At 43.7% G+C, this 15,583-nt stretch overlaps 1 protein-coding gene and 1 long non-coding RNA gene across 2 annotated transcripts; one reads left to right on the forward strand and one right to left on the reverse strand.

Moving 5' to 3' along the window:
- Window positions 1–934: 934 nt before the first annotated feature.
- Window positions 935–4,949, forward strand: LOC146081071 (uncharacterized). The gene is made up of 4 exons (XR_014475055.1): window positions 935–1,033; window positions 2,545–2,607; window positions 3,132–3,194; window positions 4,258–4,949. It is a non-coding gene; the product is annotated as an uncharacterized LOC146081071 (long non-coding RNA).
- Window positions 4,950–6,654: 1,705 nt separating this feature from the next.
- LOC146081072 (uncharacterized) lies at window positions 6,655–12,095 on the reverse strand. Its single transcript, XM_083188998.1, has 2 exons — window positions 11,777–12,095; window positions 6,655–8,135 (listed from the first exon to the last, which is right to left on the reverse strand). The coding sequence occupies exon 2, from the start codon at window positions 8,114–8,116 to the stop codon at window positions 6,725–6,727; it is 1,392 nt and encodes a 463-aa protein (XP_083045124.1). The 5' UTR covers window positions 8,117–8,135; window positions 11,777–12,095; the 3' UTR covers window positions 6,655–6,724.
- Between the last annotated feature and the right edge of the window lie 3,488 nt (window positions 12,096–15,583).

The following is a 15,583-nucleotide window of genomic DNA, read 5'->3' on the forward strand; positions in this document are numbered from 1 at the left end:
CTATTTACAGTAATAAGAGTATGGTAAGTTTATTAACAGTAAACAGCACTTGTTTTCATTTTTGACATTTTCCCACAGTGCCTCCGCTACAAGACCAGGGCACCCTGCCCTGCGGGCAAGCTACAGGCCCCCCCTCAAGCATCGCCACGATGCTAAGCAGTAAGTCCTGTCATTTCTTTATTGTGTTTTGTGTTTGTGTGTTTGAACTTGTGTAGTTTTTTGCCGTGCCGTTGGGCGACGCTGTCAGCATCGGCCAACGGCAGCCTAGCACAGTCAGCGTAGTGTCCCCGCGGGAGCCCTGCACAATTACCGTAATGTCCCCGTCAGGTACTGTAGCTCTGCGTCTCGTGCACAAAGGGGGTGGGGGTGGAGGCGTGCGGTACGTCTGATGCACGACGTTTTGACCTACTGTAGACATTATTTATCTACAGTATACAGTACTGCAATACTGTATACTCTACCATAACCTCAGTGATCACAGTAGTGTGTGTGAACTAATGTTTCAAAGGACACTACAGTACAGTACAGTATACTGTAATGTACAGTACTGTAATTATTTTTACTCAGGACTTCAGAGGAGGATGGAAAGTGTACGCCCCAGAAGGTCACCTCAAACTTTGGCAGCCAGTAAGTGTCCTCCCGACCTGTTCATACAGTACCCCCAGTATCCACGTTGACGTGGAGTCTATTTTATCAAGTGTGGTGGGCACAGCACTTTATTGAAAACAGTCCACGGCTTTTTTTTTTAACACCCCCTCCTCCCCAGCGCAGTTAGCATAGTTTCCCTGCAGCAGCCCTTCGTAGTCATGCAAATTAGCGAGTAACTCTCACACAGTGCAGGTAAACGCCAGATCCCCTGCGCTGGTGGATGGGTAATCATGCGTGTACAATACTGTATTGCACAGGGGCCAATGTGTTTTATTATTTTTTACAGGGCCAGTCCAGAACAGACATCAGTGGCTGACCACCCCTCCTCGTCCTCGTTACCCCTTTGAATACACCAGTCCCTGTGCTTCCATCCGCCATGAAGAAGGTAAGCATTGCTGCGCATACTGTACAGTATAGTAGGTGTGCGTAGCCCATTTTATTAGGGGGTGCACCATTCCAGGGGCATGTCAATCACTGGACATGTCCATCACCGCCTATTATTACACAAAATGCCACACACTTTAATGCCCATTAGAGATACTGTAATTACACACACAGTAATGCCAATTCCACATACAGTACTGTAATGCCATGCACAGTAATGTCCATTCCACATACTGTAATGCCACACACAGTAATGCCCATTCCACATAATGCCACCCAACATACTGTACTGTACAGTACAGTAATGCCAATTACACATACAGTAATGCCACACACCATAATGGCCAACACTCATACTGTAATGCTACACACAGTAATGACCATTTTACATAATGCTACACACCATACTGCCCATTACACATTATGCCAGGGCTTGACCAATGTTTGTAAAACAGGGATAATAGAAAATGTGCGTTCCAATGGTGCACGTCAAAAATTTACACCGTAATGCCGATTACATGTCACACAGCCAATACATACTCTAGTATACCACATGCCATAATGCCCATTACACGTTATGCCACACACCGTAATGCCCATTGCACTGCAAACTGTGATGCCCTCACTGTGATGCCCATTACATGGTGCACCTCACACTTCGTAATGCCTATTACATGTCACACAGACATTACACATTATGCCTCAGACCGTGATGCCCATTCAACATTAAGCCTCACACCGTGATGCCCATTACACATTATGCCACACACCATGCTGCCCATCACACATAATGGTACACACAGTAATGGCCATTACACAGAATGCTATACACTATAATGGCCATTACACATTAGGCAACATACTGTACTGTACTGTATTGCCCATTACACATTATTTGACACACATTATGCCACACACCGTAATGCCCATTACATACTGTACTGTACTGTACATTATTATGCCACACAACTGCGGCTTACCTACAGTGCATTCTCATTGCTAGATGTTACATGCTTGATGCCAGGGATTTATTGCTCGATGCCAGGGATTACATCTTATTGCCCTGGTCTACATGCTCCATTCCAGGTGTCTCATGCTCGTTGCCAGAGGGTGTGAAATGCTAATTGCCAGGGGGGTGGGGTGAACTGCTCATTTCCAGGGGGTAACATGCATTTTACCAGGGGTTCCATGCTACCTGAGAAGGGGGTGGTTAAATGCTAATTGACAGTGGAAGTTTCATGCTCATTGCTTGGGGGCACACTGCACACACTTTCGGGAAGCATTAAGCACTCTTCGTATCAGATACAGTACCTGCCGGAGCCGCAGCCTTCTTCCTTTTTAAACTGCATTGCCACATGCCAGAGCCACAGCAGCCTCCTTCCCTTTTGAGCTGCTGCGTATGCTGCACGTCATTTTTGTAAAGCCACCCCCGCCCTATTTACAGTAATAAGAGTACGGTAAGTTTATTAACAGTAAACAGCACTTGTTCTCATTTTTGACATTTTCCCACAGTGACTCCAATTGTAGACCAGGGCACCCTTCCAGCCCCCACCGCCTCAGCCGCTCCATCTGAGAGTAAGTCCTGTCATTTCTTTATTGAGTTTGTGTTTTTTTTTTCTTTCTCTCCTACTGTAATTGTGTCTTTTGTTGGCGTGTCATTGGCCCACGCTGGTAGCGTGGGCCAATGGCAGCCTAGCGCAGCCCTGCGTAGTCAGCGTTGTGTCCATGTCAGGGGGGTGGGGGTGGAGCGTTGCGCCAATGCCTCTGATGCACAAAAGGAGGCAATTGCCACTGGCAGTACTAGTGTACATCCGGTACTGCACTGGCAAATGCCTCCTTTTGAAACAACCACTATCCAGGGCAGCCGTAAGCAGGGAATGCGCAGCGGTACATTACAGTACAGTACAGTATGTGTCTTATCCACTTTGGAGCAGAGTGGATCATCTAAAGTACTGTATAGTATGGCGGGCGCAGCACTTTATAAAATTCAGTCCACGCCTTTTTGTAAAGCCACCCCCGCCCTATTTACAGTAATAAGAGTACGGTAAGTTTATTAACAGTAAACAGCACTTGTTCTCATTTTTGACATTTTCCCACAGTGACTCCGATTGCAGACCAGGGCACCATAACAGCCCCCAGCGCCTCAGCCGCTCCGTCTGAGAGTAAGTCCTGTCATTTCTTTTTTGAGTTTGTGTTTTTTTTTTCTTTCTCTCCTAATTGTGTCTTTTCTTGGCGTGCCATTGGCCCACGCTGGTACCCTGCGGGCATTCTACAGGCCCCCCCACCAATTGTTAATGTTGATTTATTATGACCAAAGGACAATACTGTAAGTGAAAAGCCTAGGTTACGTATTATGTCCGTAACCAGCGTACCTTTTATACCTACAGTAGGTACAGTATGTGCGAACAAATCGTGGCGCAGCGTAGCGTACCTTTATTGTGTATTATACACCAAAGAACCAATACCTTAATAATAGATCCCTTCGCAGTACTCTGTCTCTAATCTGCGAATACACCTTTAAGGACAGTGTCCGTAATATACCGTAACAATACACCGTTACACGTTATGCCACACACCGTAATGCCCATTGCACTGCAAACTGTGATGCCCTCACTGTGATGCCCATTACATGGTACACCTCACACTTCGTAATGCCTATTACATGTCACACAGACATTACACATTATGCCTCAGACCGTGATGCCCATTCAACATTAAGCCTCACACCGTGATGCCCATTACACATTATGCCACACACCATGCTGCCCATCACACATAATGGTACACACAGTAATGGCCATTACACAGAATGCTATACACTATAATGGCCATTACACATTAGGCCACATACTGTACTGTACTGTATTGCCCATTACACATTATTTGACACACATTATGCCACACACCGTAATGCCCATTACATACAGTACTGTACTGTACAGTATTATGCCACACAACTGCGGCTTACCTACAGTGCATTCTCATTGCTAGATGTTACATGCTTGATGCCAGGGATTTATTGCTCGATGCCAGGGATTACATCTTATTGCCCTGGCAGCAGCCTCCTTCCCTTTTGAGCTGCTGCCATATGCTGCACGTCATATCGCACACTTACTGTACTTTACAGTAATAACCATACAGTAACTAGTGTATTACAAGTAATAATAATAATACTACAGTAATAAAAACTTTATTTTTAAAGCATATTTTCTCATTTTTCCACAGTGCCAAGGGTACAAGAGGACGAGGCAGCCTCCACCCCTCATCCAAATCCACCCATGGATAGAGGTAAAGTACAGTACAGTACAGTATACTGTAGTAATAGTAATGCTTACTGTACTGTAAAGTACAGTATTCAACATGTACAGTATTTCTGTTCTAAAACTGTACATTGTTTGTTTGTTTATTTTCACAGAAGAATTAAGAAGAGTGGTGCAAATGCTGCAGATGATAATAAATCGGATTTTCAATTTATTATTAGAATTAATATAATTTTTTTTTTTTTTTTAATAAAAAATTTATAACAATCATTACTGTCAGTACGTTTCATTAAAGATGGTTTGCAGTTTGTAATTATTACAGTACAGTCTACTGGGCAGGTGTCAGTACAGTACATCTTTCCAAAACTTCTTTACACAGTACCATACTGTACAATTTGAATCATGTGTGGGGACTTCAAATACAGTATAATAAAAAATAAAATAAAAAAAAACACAGCACATTAATTTAAACAGGACAAAGTCATACAGTATTTTAGGTACAATAATTTAAAGTACTGTTGGTCACAACAAAGCTTTTTGCAAGGCGTGGCTGTCCTTTGTTCTCTATCCAAAACACGCTTGATTTTGCTCATTGTAGAGTGGCATGTGGTGGATAAGGGGAGAAGAAAAAAGAATAGCGTTAGTACTGAATGGTCACAAGGGTTTCGGGGGGGGGGGGGACATGTTGGCAGGGGAAGGGGATGGGAGAGAGGGAGAGAGATAATGTACAGTACAGTAAGATCATAAACGTACTTTTTTTCCATTTCATTGCCAGTCCTTTGTTCTCGGTCCCAAACACGCTTGATTTTGCTCATGGTAGAGTGTCATGGTGGATAATGGGAGAGAAGAATAAAGAATACAGTAACGTTAGTACTGAATGGTCACAAGGGTTTCGGGGGGGGGGGGGGAGACACATGTTGGCAGGGGAAGGGGATGGGAGAGAGGGAGAGAGATACAGTAATGTACAGTAAGATCATACAGTAAACGTACTTTTTTTCCATTTCATTGCCAGTCCTTTGTTCTCGGTCCCAAACTCGCTTGATTTTGCTCATTGTAGAGTGGCATGTGGTGGATAAGGGGAGAAGAATAAAGAATAGCATTAGTACTGAATGGTCACAAGGGTTTCGGGGGGGGGGGGGGGGGGCAGACATGTTGGCAGGGGAAGGGGATGGGAGAGAGGGAGAGAGATAATGTACAGTAAGATCATAAACGTACTTTTTTTCCATTTCATTGCCAGTCCTTTGTTCTCGGTCCCAAACACGCTTGATTTTGCTCATGGTAGAGTGTCATGGTGGATAATGGGAGAGAAGAATAAAGAATAACGTTAGTACTGAATGGTCACAAGGGTTTCGGGGGGGGGGGGGGGAGACACATGTTGGCAGGGGAAGGGGATGGGAGAGAGGGAGAGAGATACAGTAATGTACAGTAAGATCATAAACGTACTTTTTTTCCATTTCATTGCCAGTCCTTTGTTCTCGGTCCCAAACTCGCTTGATTTTGCTCATTGTAGAGTGGCATGTGGTGGATAAGGGGAGAAGAATAAAGAATAGCATTAGTACTGAATGGTCACAAGGGTTTCGGGGGGGGGGGGGGGGGGGAGACATGTTGGCAGGGGAAGGGGATGGGAGAGAGGGAGAGAGATAATGTACAGTAAGATCATAAACTTACTTTTTTTCCATTTCATTGCCTGTCCTTTGTTCTCTGTCCCAAACACGCTTGATTTTGCTCATGGTAGAGTGTCATGGTGGATAATGGGAGAGAAGAATAAAGAATACAGTAACGTTAGTACTGAATGGTCACAAGGGTTTCGGGGGGGGGTGGGGAGACACATGTTGGCAGGGGAAGGGGATGGGAGAGAGGGAGAGAGATACAGTAATGTACAGTAAGATCATAAACGTACTTTTTTTCCATTTCATTGCCAGTCCTTTGTTCTCGGTCCCAAACTCGCTTGATTTTGCTCATTGTAGAGTGGCATGTGGTGGATAAGGGGAGAAGAATAAAGAATAGCATTAGTACTGAATGGTCACAAGGGTTTCGGGGGGGGGGGGGGGGGGAGACATGTTGGCAGGGGAAGGGGATGGGAGAGAGGGAGAGAGATAATGTACAGTAAGATCATAAACTTACTTTTTTTCCATTTCATTGCCAGTCCTTTGTTCTCTGTCCCAAACACGCTTGATTTTGCTCATGGTAGAGTGTCATGGTGGATAATGGGAGAGAAGAATAAAGAATAACGTTAGTACTGAATGGTCACAAGGGTTTCAGGGGGGGGGGGGGGGGAAACATGTTGGCAGGGGAAGGGGATGGGAGAGAGGGAGAGAGGTACAGTACAGTACAGTAAGATCATAAACGTACTTTTTTTCCATTTCATTGCCAGTCCTTTGTTCTGTGAGTACAGTAGATGCCAGTTTGAAGAGACGTCTCCAGTTGCTGTGCTACAGTAAGCACGTCCAGCGTGTAACTCTGGGCATCCGTAGCAATCCATTTAAAGTGTCCTTTATCTTTGTACAATCAGCCTTTGTAAGCTCAAATTTCCCCATGAGCCGTGTCACTATATCGAGGCGCAGATTTTCTGGGATTGCAAATTTATTACGTTGCCCATCATAATTGACCCGATTGCACCAATTCTTATACAGGTCAAAAGAAACATGCTCTTGGAAAATCTGTTGTGCATAACGGTGCATTTCCATCTTCGCTGCTTTAAAGAGAGTGTTGACACCCTCAGCTGTGATGACTTTGAGTGGCATGTCAGGCAAGGAAATCCCCACAGCGCACAATTCTTTGGGTATGCTTCTAGGTGTTCTTTCATGTAGAGGTGATGTTGTTTGATGTTGAGGTAAGGTTGCGACGATCATATTTCCAGGGGACAATTGGGATGATGCAACCATTGCAGTGTCCATGTTGTTAGAGGCTTGGGATGGTGCATTGTGTCTGTCAGCCAACCAGTGAGATGTCAGTGGGGTACTTGTTAAGTTGGTCTGACGTTGTTGTGTATCTGAAGCATTATGTGTGGCAGGCAACCAGTGAGATGACACTGGTGTTGTGTCCATGTTCACCAATTCATTTGGTAAAACAGTTTCTGTGTCCACGCTAGGGCTGGCCAATCGGTTGGATGAAGCTGGTGTCATCTCCAAATCAGAAAAGTGGAAAGATGTGGTTGGTTGGGTCATTTCCAAGTCAAAATCCTCTGTTTCAAATGCATCAGGGCAGTCAAATTGTGATTGTACTGGATTAGATGTTGTGGGTGTAATGGGTGGCCCTGTAGCAGCTTGCCATTGTTTGGCTTGAGCAAGCATGTCATTCAGACCTCCTGACAGCACTTTAATTTGTCCTGTCAGTACATGAATTTCCGCTTTCAGTTCATCCACATGTACAGACAGTCCATTGTTTTGGGTTTCCAGGCGGGTCATCTTGCCCAAAATGTCTCTCACCAGCCCTGTGCAGCTACATTGTGGTGGGTTGTGATCCAGAAAGTTAAGTTTCCTACGGGACGGTGATTGAGATTTTTGTTCAAGAGGTGTAATGTGAAGCTCCAAAGGGTGCAAGTCATTATCTACGGGAACTGACACATCTGTCACTGTGTTAATGTCTTGCTGTGCATCAGTGTTAATGTCTTGCACCAGACAGTCATCGTGAGATTCTCCTGTAGTCGCGAACAAAGACTTGTTCTTGGCCTTGGCATTTTTACGCAGTTTGACAACAGGAATATTTTCTTTTCCTGCTTTCTTCTTAACGATATTATTTTTAATGTTTGGCACTAATGCAGCCATTCTCTTGGGACATGCAAGTGTAGGTTCTCCAGAATAGAATTTTTTTGTTTTCACCATCTTCAGTAGGCAGTGCACTCTACAATACACAACAATAAGATTCAAGTTAATACAGTACATACAGTACAGTACAGTACATTAGTTACAGTACAATACAGTAGCATACAGTATTGTATTATGGTACAGTATTACAGTAGTGAAAATTAGGTACTTGTGACTTATTTGGGCGCCCGATTTTCTTCATCGCACCTAAAAATCGCGTCAAATTGCATCGCATACAATCATACAATTGACCCCATTTTTTATTGTATTCCCACCCTGATGGCTAAATGCCCCCATTGTTAACGCCACCCCACTTGCGCTCGCCACACTATATAAAATCAACTCCACGCCGACGTGGATTGTGGGGGTATGAAAAGGTCGGAGGACGCGTAACGCCGCCGCTCGCCACGCTTCGGGTTGGCGTTGATAGTGGGGTGGCGTTAACAATGGGGGCATTTAGCCATCAGGGTGGGAATACAATTAAAAATGGGGTCTGGGGGGCCATTTCACATATGAAACAGGCATCTGGGTACATCTGTACATACAGTACAGTATTAAAATCGCATCAAATCACATCGCATGCAATACAATAGCATACTGTACAATGCAACAGCAATTTTCTCTTCAAAGGAATTTCAAGGGAAATCGCATCAAATCGCATGCTTAGGGTACTGGCATACTGTACAATTTCAACATTGGCTGCCCAGATACTGTAAGTCACAAGTACCGAAAATTACTGTATGTGACCGTACTGCATAGACATGAGCTTTTTTTTTTAATAAAAGGGATGAAGCGATAAACAAAAGTACAGTACGTTAACAGATGGGGCTTAGACAGACAGACTAGGAGGGGTGGAGGCAGGGGCGGGCTGGGCCGGGGGGCAGGGTGCCATCTGCCCCCCAGGCCGCTCTGGCAGGTGTGCTGCGGGCCGCGCCGCCGCGCCCGTTTCTGAGGCCGGCGGCCATGTTCCTGTGGGCGGCCATGTTCCTGTGGTTTTTTAAATGATGTCTGAGGCCACAGCAACATGGCCGCCGGCCTCCACGGCTACAAGGAGGAGGGCTCCGGTCGGCAGCCTGTTCCCTTTTATCCCCAGTGGCAGTCGGCAGACGCTGGGTGCGGTGTGGACGTCATGACGTTGACGCCTCCCACCCACGCGTCTGCACTCAGAGACTGGAGGAAGGCTGGGGCCGCCCGCAGAGCAACTCGTGGGGGACGCTTCAGGAGGCCGCAGAGAGGGGAACAGAAATTTGTGGAGCCGCAGCAGGACAGGAGGAGCCTGGTCGAGGATAAAACACAGGACAGTAGTAAGTTAACATGATCTAAAACGACATACAGTACAGTATCTGCTGTGCTGTTTCATGTATACTGTATTAATAATAATGCAATGACACCACAGGCTGCTCCCCCTGTATAATAATTTGTGTCATGGCATTACTATTAATAATAGTAATGCCATGACACAAATTATTATACAGGGGGAGCAGCCTGTGGTCATGGCATTACTTTTATATTATACAGGTGGAGCGAGCACCCTGTGGTGTCATTATTATTGTACAGGGGGAGCAGCCTGTGGTGTCATGGCATTATGCCATGACACCACAGGCTGCTCCCTCTGCATAATAATAATGCCATGACACCACAGGCTGCTACCCCTGTATACTGTAATATACTGTAAAAGTAATGCCATGACACCACAGGCTGCTCCCTCTGTATAATAATAATGCAATGACACCACAGGCTGCTCCCCCTGTATAATAATTTGTGTCATGGCATTACTATTAATAATAGTAATGCCATGACACAAATTATTATACAGGGGGAGCAGCCTGTGGTCATGGCATTACTTTTATATTATACAGGTGGAGCACCCTGTGGTGTCATTATTATTGTACAGGGGGAGCAGCCAGTGGTGTCATGGCATTATGCCATGACACCACAGGCTGCTCCCTCTGCATAATAATAATGCCATGACACCACAGGCTGCTACCCCTGTATAATATACTGTAAAAGTAATGCCATGACACCACAGGCTGCTCCCTCTGTATAATAATAATGCAATGACACCACAGGCTGCTCCACCTGTATAATAATTTGTGTCATGGCATTACTATTAATAATAGTAATGCCATGACACAAATTATTATACAGGGGGAGCAGCCTGTGGTCATGGCATTACTTTTATATTATACAGGTGGAGCACCCTGTGGTGTCATTATTATTGTACAGGGGGAGCAGCCTGTGGTGTCATGGCATTATGCCATGACACCACAGGCTGCTCCCTCTGTATAATAATAATGCAATGACACCACAGGCTGCTCCCCCTGTATAATAATTTGTGTCATGGCATTACTATTAATAATAGTAATGCCATGACACAAATTATTACAGTATGCAGGGGGAGCAGCCTGTGGTCATGGCATTACTTTTAATGTAATGACTGTACAGTACTTACAATACACCCACAGCTAGGGGATTTTGTACACAGCTAGGGGATTTTTTTTACACAAATACAGTATGACTGAGTCTGCGAAATAGTCTATTAATATGCGCAAAAATCCCCCACCTGCGAAAAAATACGTTACTGTACAGTATTTACAGTATTACACCAACAGTATTTACAGTTGCACAGATTATACGAGAATACCCATACAGTAGTAGCAGCCTGCCAGTAGTAGCCCACCCTAATAGAGTATTGTCATCGCTAGTCGGGGATCTGCGGCCTATACACACCAGGCAATTTTAACACGTACAATATTCTAAATGGCGCTATCTCTACTGCACTGCACTGTACTGTATGTGGCATCCATGTTGATCCCTAAAATGGCGGAAAATCACGATACCACGTGATCCTATTGCTGTGACTACTTCAATTACTAGTACAGTATGCGGGAAAAAATGCAAAATGATCCGTTATTTACGGTATTACAACAATATTACTGACAATACCCCAATCCAGGATTTATTACACATTATACGGACAATACCCATAGCGGCAGCCTGCAGTAGCCTAATAAAGTATTCTCATCACTAGTCGGGGAACTCTGGACCATACACACCAGGCAATTTTCAGATGAAAAAATCACGATACTGTATCACGTGCTCCTACTACTGACTAAGCCTGCGAAACAGTCTGTAAACATGAGAAAAACACCGGTCCCCTCGTTTGAGGAAAAAATACGTGTTTTACGGTATTACACCAATGGTATTACGGAGAGAACTAGTATTTAGCAGCCTACAGTAGCCCACCCTAATAGAGTACTGTCATCGCTAGTCGGGGATTTGCGGCCCATACACACCAGGCAATTTTAACACATTGTACAATATTCTCAATGGCGCTATCTCTACTGCACTGCACTGAACATCAAAAATCACGATATCACTACTCGCTACTGTATACAGTTACAGTAGTCTGCGAAACAGACTCTAGTATTTACGGACAATACCCATAGCGGCAGCCTGCAGTATCTGAATACAGTATACACAGCAGGCGATTGTATACAGTATTCTGCACCGGGTGCATTTGAACAGTAGGGAAAAAAGGGAAACATCTTCATTCAGGGAAGGGTGGGAAACGAGCGCTTCCGCGCAGGGACCGTTTTGTAGTGCTGCTTACTGTATACTGTAATGCAGCAATCAGTGAAATGTACAAATGACTGTACTACTGTATAGTGTACTTACTGCTCCAGCGAGATGATACTGTACTCTTCTTGCGGAAGGAAGGCAGTATGATGGTAACGCTTGGTAGAACAGGAACGCAGCAACAACTTGACTTTGGATTCAGCAGAATGAATAGTCCAGGTGTACAGGTACAATCTCGTGCTTGTATACAGGCAAGAGATGAAGAGACGATCCGTAGCAATTCTACACGGTTTAGATGCAGAAAAACAAACTGGATTGTTTGACAATTTTAATATCTGTAGCTGAATTTATGCTGGCAGAGACAAAGGAAATCCTTCATGAAGCTGATAGGTGCATTTGAATTATATACAAACAAAAAGGCAGACTTCAATTAACATATGACTGCAATCAACATCTTATTGTCTGAGGTGTCGGTCTGTGTCTGAGTTTGGAGAAATCTATTGTTGCGGAAAAAAAACGTTCTCTGTAGCGCAGTACAGTATGGGTATTAACTATCGTGTACATGGATGCCTGCCATTGTGAATTTTTGTTTGTGGAAAAGTCCGAAAGAATTTGATAAGCACCAACTACTGTAACTACAGTACCTGTATTAGTTTAAAAAAAAAAAAAAGAACGTTTCAAAAATAAAAATATAATGTAACCAACTGAGGATCGAACTACTGATACTGAGATAGTGAAGCCGTGCCTCTACCCGCTAGGCCAATATTGCCTGTGATTTTACTGCTGGCAGATGGTTAGCATGGCTTCTGCACCAATCACATACAGTTCATGACCATCCAGTACGTCACTGCGGCTGCGAATAAAAGAAAATAACTCTGTCCGTAAAGTAAGGACAAAATCCGTAGTGTAAAGTATGATACTGTAGGTCCTCAAATAATGTTTTAAGTAGTCATCCAGCAATAGCAAAGGTTAGCATGGCTTCTGTACCAATTACATACATGACCGTACGTAGCTGCTTCTGCGAATAAATACTGTACAAACTGTCCGTAAACTAAGGACAAGATCCGTAGTGAAAAGTGACGTTAGCAAAGGTTAGCGAATTTTATCCCGAAACACGGTCCTCAAGGCAAGGAGTTTTACCTGCACAGCTAAATCTATTTTGCGAAAAAAACCGTTCTCTGTAGCGCCGTACAGTATGTACAGTATGGGTATTAACTATCGTGTACATGGATGCCTGCCATTGTGAATTTTTGTTTGTGGAAAAGTCCGAAAGAATTTGATAAGCACCAACTACTGTAACTACAGTACCTGTATTAGTTTAAAAAAAAAAAAAAGAACGTTTCAAAAATAAAAATATAATGTAACCAACTGAGGATCGAACTACTGATACTGAGATAGTGAAGCCGTGCCTCTACCCGCTAGGCCAATATTGCCTGTGATTTTACTGCTGGCAGATGGTTAGCATGGCTTCTGCACCAATCACATACAGTTCATGACCATCCAGTACGTCACTGCGGCTGCGAATAAAAGAAAATAACTCTGTCCGTAAAGTAAGGACAAAATCCGTAGTGTAAAGTATGATACTGTAGGTCCTCAAATAATGTTTTAAGTAGTCATCCAGCAATAGCAAAGGTTAGCATGGCTTCTGTACCAATTACATACATGACCGTACGTAGCTGCTTCTGCGAATAAATACTGTACAAACTGTCCGTAAACTAAGGACAAGATCCGTAGTGAAAAGTGACGTTAGCAAAGGTTAGCGAATTTTATCCCGAAACACGGTCCTCAAGGCAAGGAGTTTTACCTGCACAGCTAAATCTATTTTGCGAAAAAAACCGTTCTCTGTAGCGCCGTACAGTATGTACAGTATGGGTATTAACTATCGTGTACATGGATGCCTGCCATTGTGAATTTTTGTTTGTGGAAAAGTCCGAAAGAATTTGATAAGCACCAACTACTGTAACTACAGTACCTGTATTAGTTTAAAAAAAAAAAAAAGAACGTTTCAAAAATAAAAATATAATGTAACCAACTGAGGATCGAACTACTGATACTGAGATAGTGAAGCCGTGCCTCTACCCGCTAGGCCAATATTGCCTGTGATTTTACTGCTGGCAGATGGTTAGCATGGCTTCTGCACCAATCACATACAGTTCATGACCATCCAGTGTCACTGCGGCTGCGAATAAAAGAAAATAACTCTGTCCGTAAAGTAAGGACAAAATCCGTAGTGTAAAGTATGATACTGTAGGTCCTCAAATAATGTTTTAAGTAGTCATCCAGCAATAGCAAAGGTTAGCATGGCTTCTGTACCAATTACATAAATGACCGTACGTAGCTGCTTCTGCGAATAAATACTGTACAAACTGTCCGTAAAGTAAGGACAAAATCCGTAGTGAAAAGTCGTGGCGGCCACTGTTTTGTAGAAGAGATTTTTACGCATGCGCTGTACTGTTTGGGAAAAGTGACATCTGGTGGTCAATGAGTGTAAGTGCAGGTTACATTTACAAGATTACGTTACGTTATAACGCGATCTATAACGGGACTATAGCGCAAGGAGCAGGCGCGATCCAGGCGCGATTTGCATGGCGCACTTTATGCGCAACGCAGCCACGATGTACCAGGCCATAACTGTATGTGTGTAAGAGCGGTCAGCAAAACAAAATCTATTGTGGGAAGCATAGGGCCTGTGAGCCTGGTTCAGAGGTGGATGCTATGTATGTATATATATATATATATATATATATATATATATATATATGTATGTATGTTTGTGTATGTTTGTGTATGTATGTATGTATGTATGTATGTGCAGTTGTTGATTCTTATATATTCATATCTGCAGAAATATACAGTTACCATCTCTACTGGCAGCAATGCCATGTGCAACTGTGCCCGCCATCGTACAGTTAGATTTACGGGTCTGCAGTAAGGGGTTTCCGGTACTTTCATGCAAAATGGTAGATACACACTAAGAGCATGGGGAAAGGAGCTGGACCAGAATGAATAGGGGAATATAGCAAGATGGGTATTCCGTCTCAGCTGGTCAGAGATGTAACTGATGTTGGGGGGAAGTTTGATATGCCCACTGCCCGCACTAGGGATGGACATCGGAAGCCAACCATCAAATGATGGCAGTGCTTCCACCATTGAAACTTTTGATGCGATGGTAATCAACCATCGCATCAAAAGTATTCGATGGTGAAAACTAGTTATATGACTAGCGCATGCGCAAAAGCTTGTATTGCCATTTTTAAGGTGGTAATTGGGTTTGGTGACAGGGCCCAGGCTCTGAGCAACATATTACTTTATCACTGGACATTGTGTGTATAATATACATATATAATATTCACACAATGCCCAATTATAAAGTAGTATATTAATTTTGTACACATTATTAACACTTTAACAGCAAGTAATCAAAATGTAATAAAATTAGATAAATTGTAAACTAACTCCCTTTAGGTTTCACTATTTTTCCAGATAGGAAAATGTCTATGGGGCAGATGTATTAAGCCGGGCGAAGAGATAAACTGGAGATAAAGTGGAAGGAGATAAACCACCAGCCAATCAGCTGTGTTCAACATCTGACAGTTGGGAGTTGATTGGCTGGTGCGTTATCTCCTTCCACTTTATCTCCAGTTTATCTCTTCGCCCGGCTTAATACATCTGCCCCTATATATTAAGGCAAGTGTAACTACACACACAAATAAGGGAGATGACGGTACAGTGGTCATCACATCCTTTATATGGTGATATAAATATTGCAAAGAGCAGGGCCAGCTCTACCATTAGGCAGCTGCCTAGGGTGCCAAGATCTGTGGGGGCACCACTAATAATGCTACACACTAGGCGATTCTAGCTTCCATCATCGTCAGCTATATGGTCGCTCAGTGACCATATTGC

This window comes from Crinia signifera, chromosome 5 (genome assembly GCF_055691185.1).
Source record: "Crinia signifera chromosome 5, ASM5569118v1, whole genome shotgun sequence".
Lineage (NCBI taxonomy): Eukaryota > Metazoa > Chordata > Amphibia > Anura > Myobatrachidae > Crinia > Crinia signifera.